The sequence below is a fragment of the Pseudonaja textilis genome, chromosome 1 (assembly GCF_049901715.1).
Source record: "Pseudonaja textilis isolate UNSWEBS1 chromosome 1, rPseTex1.2, whole genome shotgun sequence".
NCBI lineage: Eukaryota > Metazoa > Chordata > Lepidosauria > Squamata > Elapidae > Pseudonaja > Pseudonaja textilis.
Genome location: NC_141990.1, coordinates 309,030,436 through 309,044,097, shown reverse-complemented (window position 1 = coordinate 309,044,097; position 13,662 = coordinate 309,030,436). Strand labels below are relative to the sequence as shown.

At 37.1% G+C, this 13,662-nt stretch overlaps 1 protein-coding gene across 1 annotated transcript in view; it reads right to left on the bottom strand.

Moving 5' to 3' along the window:
- MROH2B (maestro heat like repeat family member 2B) overlaps nucleotides 1-13,662 on the bottom strand; it is a 60,574-nt gene that overhangs the window by 26,141 nt on the left and 20,771 nt on the right. The window contains exons 16-24 of the mRNA XM_087932946.1: nucleotides 12,050-12,090; nucleotides 10,495-10,627; nucleotides 9,334-9,380; nucleotides 7,965-8,072; nucleotides 7,498-7,617; nucleotides 4,917-5,042; nucleotides 3,016-3,168; nucleotides 1,587-1,613; nucleotides 824-946 (exon numbers count right to left, since the gene is read on the bottom strand). Coding sequence (XP_087789072.1) covers nucleotides 824-946; nucleotides 1,587-1,613; nucleotides 3,016-3,168; nucleotides 4,917-5,042; nucleotides 7,498-7,617; nucleotides 7,965-8,072; nucleotides 9,334-9,380; nucleotides 10,495-10,627; nucleotides 12,050-12,090 — 878 coding nt within the window. The remainder of the gene's footprint in view (nucleotides 1-823; nucleotides 947-1,586; nucleotides 1,614-3,015; nucleotides 3,169-4,916; nucleotides 5,043-7,497; nucleotides 7,618-7,964; nucleotides 8,073-9,333; nucleotides 9,381-10,494; nucleotides 10,628-12,049; nucleotides 12,091-13,662) is intronic.

The window sequence follows — 13,662 nt, the reverse complement described above, 5'->3', positions numbered from 1 at the left end:
GTTAAGTAAAGAGAAGGACCAGGAGAGACATGATAGTAGTCTTCCAATATTTGAGGGGCTGCCACAGGGAGGAAGGGGTCAAGCTATTTTCTAAAGCACCTGTAGGTCAGACAAGGAATAATGGATGGAAACTGAACAAGGAGAGATTCAACCTGGAAATAAGGAGAAAATTTCTGACAGTGAGAACAACCAACCAATGGAACAGCTTCCCCTCGGAAGTTGTGGGAGCACCATCAGTTGAGACTTTCAAGAAGAGATTGGACTGCCATTTGTCAGAAATGGTATAGGGTCTCCCGCTTGGGTGGGGGTTGGACTAGATGACCTACAAGGTCCCTTCCAACTCTGATTATCTGTTATCTGTATTATTGATTGCAAATCAAGTCTAGAATTGGCTTGCAAAGCTGGGAAGAAATTGGTATCATGACCTATTTGACAAATTTGCCATGGGCTTTGAGTTTATATTAGGCATATCTTCATAGATCTGACTAAGGGTGTATACATCAAAAGTGATCAAATGCTGAAAGCATATAAAGTGTGCAGGACCCCCCCCCCTCCTCCTCCTCCTTTCCCCCTCAGTAATGGTCTACTGAAATTTGGAGCAGAATATCAGTGCTGCCACAACTATAGGAAAGAAGTCAGTTTGAAAGGATGTGGATTCCCATAATGTAATTTGGAGAAATATTTAAAGGACAGCTTTGTAGATGCATAGCCTTAAACATGGCATTTACTGAAACTAATGTTTTACTTAAAAAAAAAAACAGTGGTGGTGGTGGTAGTGGTAGAGGAAGGACATCCACATCTCTCTAGCATTAACTTTACTCACCAACAAAATACCAAGAAGTTCTTTCTTGCAACTTAAGGTGAAATTTTGAAAGCTCCGAGTCTCATGGATAGCTTGGCAGATATCAGTTGTGCTCTGAACAAGGGCTAGTTTCAGATTCATATCCTACATTAGCAGAAAAGCCAGCATGATAGTGTTGTTAGAGTTCTAGACAGTGGTGGGATTCAAAAAATTTTTACTACCGGTTTTGTAGGCGTGGCTTGGTGGGCGTGGCAGGGGAAGGGTACTGTAAAATCTCCAGCAAGAGGTGGTATTTGCCGGTTCTCTGAACTACTCAAAATTTCCCCTACCAGTTCTCCAGAACTGGTCAGAACCTGCTGAATAACACCTCTGGTCTGGTACCAAAGATGGCATATGGAATTGTTATGACTGAATTGTTATGATCTTGAAAGGAAGAAGAGCTACAGCCAAGGCAATGTTCAGGTAACAGAGCTTGTTCCAAGAATCTAGTTACAAAAAGTTTCAGACAGGCCCCTTTCTAGATCACAAAAAGGCAACATGAGGAGGAAGGAAGTGCCTTCTGATTTTTGCTGCTAGGAATTGGGCAGCATTTAAATATATAATTTACAATAATTGTACTTCTGACATATGCGGTATTGGTTTTTTAATCTAGTCTATATTTTGGGATGACAGGCACTAATGTTCTTCCCATCCCACCCCCCACCCCCTTTTTCTTGAAGAGAACAAGGACATAACAGACTTTGAACTGTTTGTGTCAGCAAAGGTCAGATCTTTTATGACTTACCTTGTTTTCAATACTGAGGCCCAGCACCTAAAATGAAACCAGAATCCAAGGAGAATTAGATAACTTGCCCAATAACAACTTAAATGGTACAAGCAGTGCACTGTAAAAAAAAAAAAGTGACATCTGCCTTCTCCCCTCTTCCCCCATTCATCTTGCTATAGTTAATAATATGGAGCTGAGGTTCTACTGCTATGCAATTTGTTTATGACTCTTGAAATCTATCAAGTTGCAGTGCCATTAAACCATTTATTTGTTTTGCCTGCTGCTGCAATTACCAAAGACTAGCAGAGATTTGATTCTGTAAGTAGATGTATCTTGGACATCTTACCATCACCTCCACCCCAACACCAAAAAGATTGTGATATTTCTAGCTCCATCTCGAAGTTAGCTCATGTCAAGCATTTGCTGCGATATAAGAATATAGGAAGTTGACTGACACCTGGGTTGAACCAGCCCAGAATGCTCCATTCTATTTTTTTTCTCACTAAATTGTTCTTTTTATTGATTTAATAATGTAAAATACAAAAATACGAAAACAAATAATAGGAAAAATAGGGGAGGAAAAAGGGAAGGAAAGAGTGTGGAAAAGAAGGGGAAAAGAAAGAAAAGGCATTGACTTCTGACTCCCTTTGGTGCAGTAGAATAAGATAGTAACATCAAACCTTAATATTTAACTTTTACATAATAGTATAAACTAGAATTAGAATTCTTTTTTATTGCCCAAGTTGATTGAACAGACAAGGAAATTGTCTTGGTGCAAATGCTCTCTGTATATATAAAAGAAAAGATACATTCATCAAGAGTCAAGAATCATCAGGTACAACACTTAATGATAGTCATAGGGTACAATAAGCAATCAAATCATACTAGGAAACAGTCAATATAAATCGTAAGGATACAAGCAACAAAGTTACAGTCACACAGTCACAAGTGGGAGGGGATGGGTGATAAGGAGTGATGAGAAGATTGATAGCAATAGTAGTGCAGACTTTGTAAATAGTTGGACAGTGTTGAGGGAATTATTTGTTTAGTAGAGTGATGGCAGTTCGGGGAAAAACTGTCCTTGTGTCTAGTTGTTCTGGTGTGCAATGCTCTATAGCGTCGTTTTGAGGGAAGGAGTTGAAACAGTTTATGTCCGGGATATGAGGGGTCTGTAAATATTTTCACAGCCCTCTTTTTGACTCCTGCAGTATACAGGTCTTTATAATAGTATAAATTAGCTGTTTCTATATCAGCAAATCTATCTAATTGGTAAAATTCTACTCTGTTCAACTCTAGATGAATTTTCCAGTTTTAGTCACTCACCTACAAGCCCTCCCTTTTAGCCAAACATAAAGACCACAAAGTTTGCTGGAAAGAAAAAAAAAGGCTGCCAAAAAGACATGAAAAGTCTGTCTCTCAACTGTAGAGTCAAAGGTCTTGAACTTGCCTGACAGCTACTCCGGTAATGGTAGAGGACTTTTTTCATGATGCTCTCCTCTACCCTTGAGAGCAGAAGCTCTTTTGGTGCTCGCAGCGCCAGTTTGCCGTAGGTGAGCATCAAAGTTTGATGGGTGTAACTTCGCCTACCTCGGTAGTAGTCCTGAGCACCATAAAAAATTAAGAGGCAGAATAGGTTTTTCTCCAGCTTGGTTGTTTCCTTATCTCACATCTTAATTTTAATCTAAACTAACCATCTTTTTTTCCCCTTTTTGCATAGATTTCAGCCAACTATTGCCCATACCCTTTAGTATTTTCTTTGTTGGCCTTCTGGTTTTCCATAGAAAATATGTAGATTTTTTTTGCATATAAAATTATTGTCTAAAAGTCGTGGTGGCGCAGTGGTTAGAGTGCACTACTGTGGACTACTTCTGCTGACTGCTGGCTTGCTGCAATTTGGCAGTTTGAATCCCACCAGGCTCAAGGTTGACTCAGCTTTCCATCTTTCCAAGGTCGGTAAAATGAAGACCCAGATTGTTGGGGGCAATATGCTGACTCTGTAAACCACTTAGAGAGAGCTATAAAGAACTGTGAAGTGGTATATAAGCCTAAGTGCTATTGTGGCCCCAGGCAATTATCAATGTAAATTGGCAAAGCACTATTTTAGTTTACAGAGTTACTGCACAACTATATTTAGTTTTAATTTGTAATTTTCTCCTTGTACTTCTTTTTTAAAACTACTGTTTCCTCTAAGATAGACTCTTAATTGCTTCCTAATAATCAATTTCTTTTTTACATTAATATGTTAGTGGCAATCATGAGGGTGAATATCTAAGGCAACGCTTTGGCTCAGTTCTAAGAATGGTCTTCAGAGTATATAAGATTACAAATGCACTAACATTTGGTGACTTGTTAAAGCAGCCATGCCTTTTTCAGGATCTTGCAAAACATTGCACAACCCTACTAATTTCTTATTTGTAATAAAATCTCCAATTGTTAAGTTTAGTTTCTTGTTCTTGATGAACTTCAGGCTTCTTGGCTGGATTTGCACATAAACAGGGGTGGGATTCAAAATTTTTAACAACCAGTTCTGTGGGCATGGCTTGGGTGGTGGGCATGGCTTGGTGATTATGTTATTGGCTGGGCGTGGCCAACTCAACATCACTCACATCGAGGCATGCATCTCCTCGCCTGGCCTCTCATGACTATGGGGATGCTGCAACAGTCGTAAGTATGAAAAATGGTCATAAGTCACTTTTTTTCATTGTAACTTTGAATGGTCACTCCACACAATCAAACTACCAGAAAAGGAGGGGGGAAAACTCCAGAGAAGTTCCTGAGACAGGATGTCTAGTCCTGTCAAGAGTGTAATAAGGGTTAACAGAGAGACAGTTTCTGTAAGCAACACCAGAATCTTTCCTTCCTGCCTTCCTTACAGGATTAGGCCAGTAATTTCTTCTAACAACTGGTTCTCCAAACTGCTTAGAATGTTAACAACCGGTTCCAGTGAATAGGTGCGAACTGGTAGAATCCCACTCCTGCAAATAAACCATAATGCAGTTTATTTGGCATTAGCTGAACATACTGGGTGAAACCAGAACCTTGGACATGTACAAAGCCAACCATTTATAGTTTATTCCATAAACCAAGATAAAACAATCATAGCTTAATATAAAGTAAAACTTCAACTAATGAATTCTAGTGATAAAAACAGTGCACATCACTGAATATAATTTGTGAATGATCACTTTCCCTCCATGGATCTTAAATTCTGATATAATTAAAAAGGGATTTGGCTGAAAGAAGAATGTTGTCTATATATCGTAAAATGGAAATAGAAGAGTACTTATTAAATTCAGTATGATGTACTATTGAATATATGTATCAGAGCTGAACTGCCAGATCATTTACCTTATAGCGATTGATAATCATAGACATCTTTATTGTCAAGTGTACCCCAGCTCCAAATTCATGCAGTATGGTCAATGTTAGGTCCAAATGACCCATGGCAGTAAAAGACAGAATCTGGATGACTTTCTGTAAAGGGAGGGAAAAAAACACACTGTCCAGAATGTTGTTTCCTGCAGCTTTCCTGGAAAAAAATCATATGTTGGGAATGTACTGAATAAGAATTTTGAAAATTCTAGTTCCAATGCTTCTGGCAGGCATTGGAGGAGCAGTTAGAAAAGTCTGCTTTAGTGGAACATGTAATCCGCCCACTGAGAAAGTGATTCTTTAACCAAAGGTCTGAATTTTCATATCAGTCCGTTTGAAACTTTGAATTTTGAAAACCACCTGATTTTAGCTGGACTTTGCCCTGAGGCAGTGTGCAAGACCAGAAAATATGCCCCAATGAAAACCACCTGATTTTAGCTGGACTTTGCTCTGAGGCAGTGTGTAAGACCAGAAAATGTGCCCCAATGAGGACTTATATAAAGATTTTGGCAATTACAGAGAGAGATTTCAGAGAAAGGGGAACCAATGTGAAATGGAATTAACATGAATTAGCATGTTTTGGCTAGAGCATTGGCCTGATGCCCTTTCATCATGGCCTCTGATGGATTTTCCTACTTTACTGAAGAATGAAAGAAAGCGCTACAGTTTTACCATATTTTGGGGGGATGGATAGGTTTCATGGTCCATATAAGGGGAAAGATGCAGGATTCTTAGAAAACAGCTAAAGTCCATGCTTTAATAGTTCATCAATGAACTTGTGAAAAAAGAGGACATGTTCTTTGTTTTACTGTTTGTTCTGTGAATTTGTGCAAAAAAAACCCTCTAATTTTTTGATTAGCTGGTAAGGTGGAATTAGAAATTGATATTGGATATTGTGTATTTGTGTGAGGGTGGGAGTGTGAATTTTGATTATAATAGTAAAACTGTACAAAAATTAAATTTAAATAACAGAGAATAGAAAGAAATTAAAAAGTGCAAAAGAAAAAAGAAAAAAATACAGTAAAAAGGAAAAAACACAAATATATAAGGAAGTAAATTCCAACCTTCTTCACAATAAATGTAAATCAATTTAATGACTCTTCACCCACTCTAAGATTACTAACATTTACTTCTCATCCCATGAATCATTGTCTTTTCAGTATTGGTGTCAGCAGAAAATCCCTAAAGTGTTGGCAGAAGAAACAATAGCTTGTTTTGACCTTAAGCAACTTTATATTCCTTTTACTTCTAACAGAATCTTTAGTTCATTCAAATATTTTTATAGAATTTGATTTCTCTTCATTTCTTCTTTATCCCACTGCACAGAGATCTTCAAGACTTTAACAAGCCTTTGCTGCAAATCCAATAGGACAAAATTATCCAGATCATTCTCTTGGTTTGTTCTTTTGTACTTCTTTTATACTTTGAAGCCTCATTCAGTTTCTTTTGTAAATCCAATGAAACATCCTTTTTAAAGTCATTCTCTTGGTCTGTTAGTTTTAAAAAATACTTTCAATAACATCTCTATCTTGATAAAATTTGCTCCATGTCCCCATTTCTTCAATAATCTGTTTTGGACATAGTCTATCCAGCACAGATTATTACTGACATTGTTGAGATTGTGGCTACTAATTTCTGATCCAGTTTTTCAAAAATCTTCTCCAGTATTGTCATTGTTACAATATTTTGTAATATTTTATAGGCTATAATCTTTCTTTTAGCTAAAATCTTTAATCCCCCACCCCCAGTATCCCATTTTTGAAATCAGGAAATTGCTTATCCTTGTTGTGCTTTGCAAAAACCAGAACAGAATCTATTTCCTCCAAGAAGCTGTTTGTTTATAAGTTCAAGTTCTTCAATCCAAGTTCTTATTGTAAAATTTTCAATATTCCAATTTTATTTGATCATTAGTCCATTTAGAACTTTCTAAAATCTAAATCTTAGATTTTTTTTTATTTTTGGACTCTTTAAATTTTTAAACTTATGATTAGAGTTTTGAAGAGTGGAGGTAGATTTACCCAGCACCTTCAAACTTGTCATTCTGAAGTTCTAATTGTCTGAAGTAGTTAATGAGCAATTTTGGAAAGGGATTAGAAAGTGACGTTTGCAAACTTAGTGTCCTTTAAAAGTGTCAGCTATGGCTAATCTAGTCTCTCTTGCTGAAATCTGCAGAAAATGTTATCCTACAGTCTTCTCATGAGGAACAGCCATCTGGTGCACATGTGGGCAATTTCCCATACTCTCCTTATCCAGAGAAGTTCCAAAGAATTGGTCTATTCACTGGTTCCTTGGTCATTACCATGGTTGTCAATTCCACTTTCATATAGCCCTCTTCATCTCACCATACCCCTAAGATATAGCTCTTGCACCAGAAATGCTCATGTCCATCAGTTTTAGAAAGCTATGTGGCTTGTAACTAAAATTCTAGATGTAGAAATTGGTGGGCTCCAACCACAAAATTTTCTTTCTTGGATGAAAAACAGGTGGTGCAATCATCAGATAAAGAAACATACTTTCAACAATAGAAAAGAAGTCAAGATTCAAATAGGCAGCTTACATCTCTCTCAGATGCTTTCATATAATCAGCATTTTCCATCAAGTTTTGTATTGTAGTCTGAACAAAAGTTAAATCCTCAGAACTTGTCAGAGAAATTCCCCAAGATTTACAGAGGAAACTCTGAAAAAAAAAGTGAAGGAGAGTACATAACGGCTGCACAACATTAAAAATAATTTGCATGTAAAATTGAAATTAGCATTATTTAACTAAATACATGAGCATGATAATTTCCTATTTTATAACAGCAAAAACGGAAAACAGATGTTGCACTCTCACACACCAGTAACAGCAAGAAATGTCTACTTCTCAACAAAACCCTTTATGTTGGTGTGCTAAATAGCTGGTAAAAAGAGACTGGTTCATACAGTATATGAGAACCAAAGCTTCAAATCATATGTAAGTCCTGAACAAATTAATTAGAAATGCTGCTTTCAGAGAGGAACTGATAAACAAAAAAACATACTGACCTTTTCAGTTGACTCATCGGCATAACTGCTCATCTGACTTTCTAATTCTCTACTCAAATTCTGAGTCCATGTGCTATCATCAATGGTTTCCAGAGATCTTCTTAGAAACTATGGGGAAAAACAACTAAGTGTCTTGGATTACTGCTGTTATTGATTGGCTAAGCAACCCTGTGCTCTAGAATTATTATGAATCACACAAGCAATTAGGTTTATATCACACCTTTCTACTCTGTCGAGCACTCAAGAGGCTAAGAGAATTTGAAAAACAAAAACAGAACATAAAATGTTAAAAACAGAAACTAAAAATAATGCAAAAATCAATTGACAATGAAAAGCACAGTAAAATAATGCTTTTTTTATTTACCAAATCCCTTTTTTTAATTAATCATGTTTTTAAAAATAGAACAGACAAATGAATGGAAGAAACAATACAAAGATATAATATCAGAAAGTGTCCCAAAGGTAATTTTTTTCAAAAGGCAACTGGATTTTTGGGGGGGAGGGAAATGTTTTGCTTCTCATCCAAGGAGCTTCTTTAGTTTTCAAAATTAATAAAGTTTCTTGAATGAGAAACAAAATGTTTTCAAAGAAAAAAACCAAGAAAGTCTAGTTGCCTTTTGGAAAAAGCATCTTTGGGACAACCATGGCCTGGATTGATAATCTCCATAGACAATATTCAAAAGTAGTCAAAGAAGTTGTAAAGTTATATAGTTAGTGCTCAGTATATTGCTGATTATGGAAAATCAAGTTATTTTTTAAGAAAAGGAGAACAGAATTTTAAAATTTCTGATCTGAATGCCAGTATCTGCATTATATTATTATTTAAAGCATCTACCAGAAAAAAAGAAAAAGGAATTAAAACAAAAAAAGAAAAGAAAAAATAGACCTTGCCTTTTCTCAAATTATAGCATTACTTTCTCCTTTTATTCCCTCAAAGCAGAAAACATAAGTTCCAAATCAATGGCTCCAAAGCACGGAAGTCCCAATGCAAAAACTCCTAAGCTTGCAAAACATCCACCATTGTAGTCCATGCATCAAAAACTCACTTGTGATTTAATTTTTCTAGTAATAGAAGTAGCACATCTGAAAATCAGGAATGGCCTGGATGTTCTCAAAAATAGCAAGTGACCAAGGATTAGAATTAGGGTTAGGCTCAAGGCAACATACAGCATTCCTTTATCAAAAAATAACAGACCTATGGGATATTATACAATCCCTCCTCTTACTTCTCCATCTCCATCTTCTTGTTTTTCTTCATCACCGTCATCTGCCTTCTCCTCATTTAAGATGGAGAGTGTATCACAGCTCTTCAAAGAGTAACAGGCTACTAATCAAGGCTATGTCCACTGAAAAATTAGCAGTATCTTACCTGCAGCAACTTCTGCTCCCATTGCTCCCTGCTGGTCTCTATTCTTCCTGCAAGAAATGATGAAAATGAAAAATTTACTTGGATTATGAATTTACCTATTACCTCCTTTTAACCATGAAACTAACAGTACATATACTTTTGCTTGTAATATATAATAAAGTACTACTTACTTATGAAAGCCTGTTTGATGTAATGTAGGGCACCAATCTAATATCAAGAGACTGTGGATTCTAGTACCACCTTAGGCAAAAACCAACTGGATGACCTTGGGCCGGTCGCTGTCTCTAAGCCCAATGGCAAACCATTTCTGAAAACTTTGCAAGAAAACTGTAGGAACTTGTGTAGGTAGTCACCAGGAGTCAAGAATGACTTGAGAATACAAATTATTTGTTTACAATATTCCTACATAATGTGAGACTTTGTGGTTGCTATTGCAATCTAAGGAGCACAACATGAAGCCCAACACCATTGTTGCCTGAGTAACTATTTTCCATTACTGAGTTGGTGGTGATAACCCTGAAACTGATAGACATTGGGGATGTTGAACTGCCCCTTCCTTGGGTGCCTTTAAATGAATTATGAAAAGGCCTTGAATGAGACTTGAAAACATTCTGAACTGAAGCTTCTTGGATTAGAAGCAAAATGTTTTCAAGGAAACCCACCCCCACAAAAGTCCAGTTGCCTTTTGGAAAAGCACCTTAGGGACAACCATGACCTGGATGATTGATAATCCCCATAGATTCACGTGAATCTACCTATTCTTGCCATTATTATTTTTTTCATAGCAGCCATTAATAGCGCTGCCTGCCTTCCTCAAACCCCACTTTTCCAGAGTCTGTTGCGGCTGATTTTTTTGCTCTTTGGGATGAAGACTTCAGGAATTTTCAATGACAGGAATGTCTTGTGCATCTGCAAATCTTAAGACACCATTATGCCTCTTATCTCCCCTTCCCAAACCAAAAATGTCTAAAATTTTAGTTGCATGCACTTTGATTCTGAGGACTACTGAGGACCTAAATGTGACCCTCAAGTCATGTCGTTTGGGTCCCTGCCATAGAGACAAAGAACTTTAGTAGAACAAGTAAGATTAGGATGGATGGCAGTTGGAATGGATCAATCAATTAATTGTATTTTATTATTTTATTTTTGTCATCTACTAACCTTGGAAGGATTCCCAAAGAAAAGGGATTTGTTTTGCCCATAGTTTCCTGATTGCTGGGTGGATGTTGGTATGGAGGATGTGTAAAAGTTGAAGGGCCCAGCCTCCTCTTTGATTAGGATTTGAAGCTAAGACCTATTGGTGGGGAATGGAACAAAGAGTTGGAGTCCCAGAGTTATCTTTAAATATAAAACATAAATACATGCATTATGAAGACTGAAATTTTAAACAGGGGCTGGGACTAAAGCCTTATTAAGGCTAAGCAGAGATCCATTCATAATCTCCAATTAACTGAATGTTTCCCATGACAGTAGAGCTTCATACTATCCAAAGAACCTGGTGGTGATATAAATATTATAGGTAGCAGGATTAAGTATTGGGACATCAGAAATCAGATCTGAATCACCTGTTCCCAGTTTCTGAATTATAAAAGAAGACAACGGGTCTGCAACAAACCCTGATGGCCCCCCAAATGATGGGATACAATGATGATGTCATCATACAAAGGCCACCATTGCTTTCTTGTATCTGATGTTTGAAGATATAATCATACAATGTCACTTTAGAACAGCACTTTGACGATTTTAAAATGGAACTCAACTCCCAGAATTCTGGAAGTTGAAGTCCATACATCTTAACATTGACAAATTTGAAAAATGCTGCTCTAGAAGGTTTGCTTTCAAAATGCCATTTTATTGCTATGGGGTAAGACTTCCCAGAATATGATGAATGTAAAAGAAAATACGAAAATCTTTCACAAATATGTTTAAATTATTTCCACACTATTGTTTTATTCTAGTGATTTTAGAGTCATCTAGCCTTTACTGTGACAAAACAATAATCATCAAAACAGGGTTTGTATCACTTCAAAATGGTTTGATATTCATTGAAAATACAAATCAAAAGTCTTTGTAAAAGGAAGCAGTTTGATCTCAGTTTGCTATGGATTCTTTTACTTTTGAAATGAATATCCAGTTTCCAAAATTTGTGTCTGGTCTGACACAAGAAATAATGTACAGTAACAAACTTCTTTTGAAATTACTATATTAAGTGGTACACTGTCTATCTAATTCAGTGGTGGGATTCAAAATTTTTTACTACCGGTTCTGTGGGCATGCCTTGGTGGATGTGGTGTGGCTTGGTGGGCATGGCTTGGGCGTGGCAGTGGAAAGATACTGTAAAATCTCCATTCCCACTCCACTCCAGGGGAAGGATACTGTAAAATCTCCATTCTCTCCCCACCCCACTAACCTGCTTTCCAGCTCCATTCTCCATTCTCCTGTGCAGGGCAACAAAAGAAGACCCAGCCGATCATCCTGATGGGATTTGGGAGGCAGAGAATAGATGGGGGCAGGGCCAGTCAGAGGTGGTATTTCAAACTACTCAAAATTTCTACTACCAGTTCTCTGAACTACTCAAAATTTCCACTACCGTTTCTCCAGAACTGGTCAGAACCTGCTGAATACCACCTCTGATCTAATCTAATATGTTGAGCATATTGCAATTATTTATTCTTAACTTTGAAAAGGAAAACATATTATTTTAAGCATTGCTCACCAGAAGCCTTGCTACCAATCCTTGGGCACTTGGAAGATTTACTAAAAAGAAAACAGCAACAAACGTATATTATAGTAGATTCAAAAGAATGTAGTAATATTTTGCTATTCATTTCATATAATTCCCAATTTTGCTCTCCAGGATAACTTTCAAGAAGGATGAATCTCCTTCTAATTGCTTCAAAATCTGAAGTGATATAAAAATTTGTACCTATATGGATAAATAGGAGGTGATCACTATTCTAGATAGTGACCACTTACTCAAACTTTAAAATGTGTGGACTTCAATCCCCAGAATTCCGAGAGCTGAAGCCCACAAATCTGTCAACTTTGGAAAAAAACTGGTCAAAATTCTTTTCCTATCAAATCACTAATCGATGCCCCTTAGAAAGTCCATTCTTCATCAGCTACTAGATTCACTGGCATGCTTTGTATATGATCCTTGTTGAAAGGAATTTCAAAATACAGGTAGTCCTTGACATGACCCAGGGACATGACCCAGTTCTAAAATTATGATGACCAGCCTACCACCAATGGTTGTGTGAGCACATTTCAGGCACTAAGCAGCCAACCTGCATTTTCAGCTATTTGCGGTGTCTTGCATTCATGTGATTGTGATTTCCAATATTTTGCCCCAAACCAGCAATTACTTCTGGTTTGGGTAAAAATGCCCCATACTACTGCAAAAAAAAAAAAAAAAAATCATGAAATTCGGTTGCTCACATGGGTGAACCACTTTATGACCATGACGACTTACAACCATAATGGCATTACAGTTGTAAGTCAAGAACTACATGTAATGAAGTTAAGAAAAGCCTTATATTCCATCTGCTCTTCAGGGCCGGTTGTTTTGCTTCCTAATTCAGCAAACTTTCTTTTTATGCCAGCTTCCTCTGCAAAGTCCTGAAAGCTTCTGTAAAATACCTTTCATATTTTCTTTCCGCTACAATCAGTCCAATTCATGATACCTACTGTTCCATTTACCTTTCTTGCTTGCCAAGAAGTATTCCTTTGTTAATTTTTGCTTTAGTACCTCACCATCGTGAACAATAATTTATTTCTCCTCCCTTATGAGTTCAGATTGGTATTTCTCAAACAGGACTTGCTGCTCCAGTCCTACTTCTTTTGTTAGACGTGCAGTGATCTGCACTTGATGCATATCCAAATGCACCAGTGTTTCTCAACCATGGAGACCTTACGATGTGTGAACTTCCACTCCCAGAATTCTCCAGTCAGCTACATTGGCTGGGGAATTCTGGGAGTTGAAGTCAGCAAGTTATAAAGTTGGCAACACTGGTATATACTCTCTAAATTGCCTGAGGCGATCTCTGTTTTCTCAGCAGCAACCAATCATTCAATCACACACAATGAGCAAGTAAGCAACTGTCAAGACACACCACTTGCGATCAAGACCCATTTTCAACATATAAAGCTCAACAAACAGCTGATCTGGTCATTCTTTCCCACTTAGAACCCTGCTGCCAAACATGAGTCATTATTATTCTCTCTGGTCATATAGTTGTGATTTTTAAAATGGGAGTTTCCCAAACATAAGCCTTACCAAGGCTGCTTCCTTTTTGGGATATAATATTTTAGCATATGGAATTCTGATCA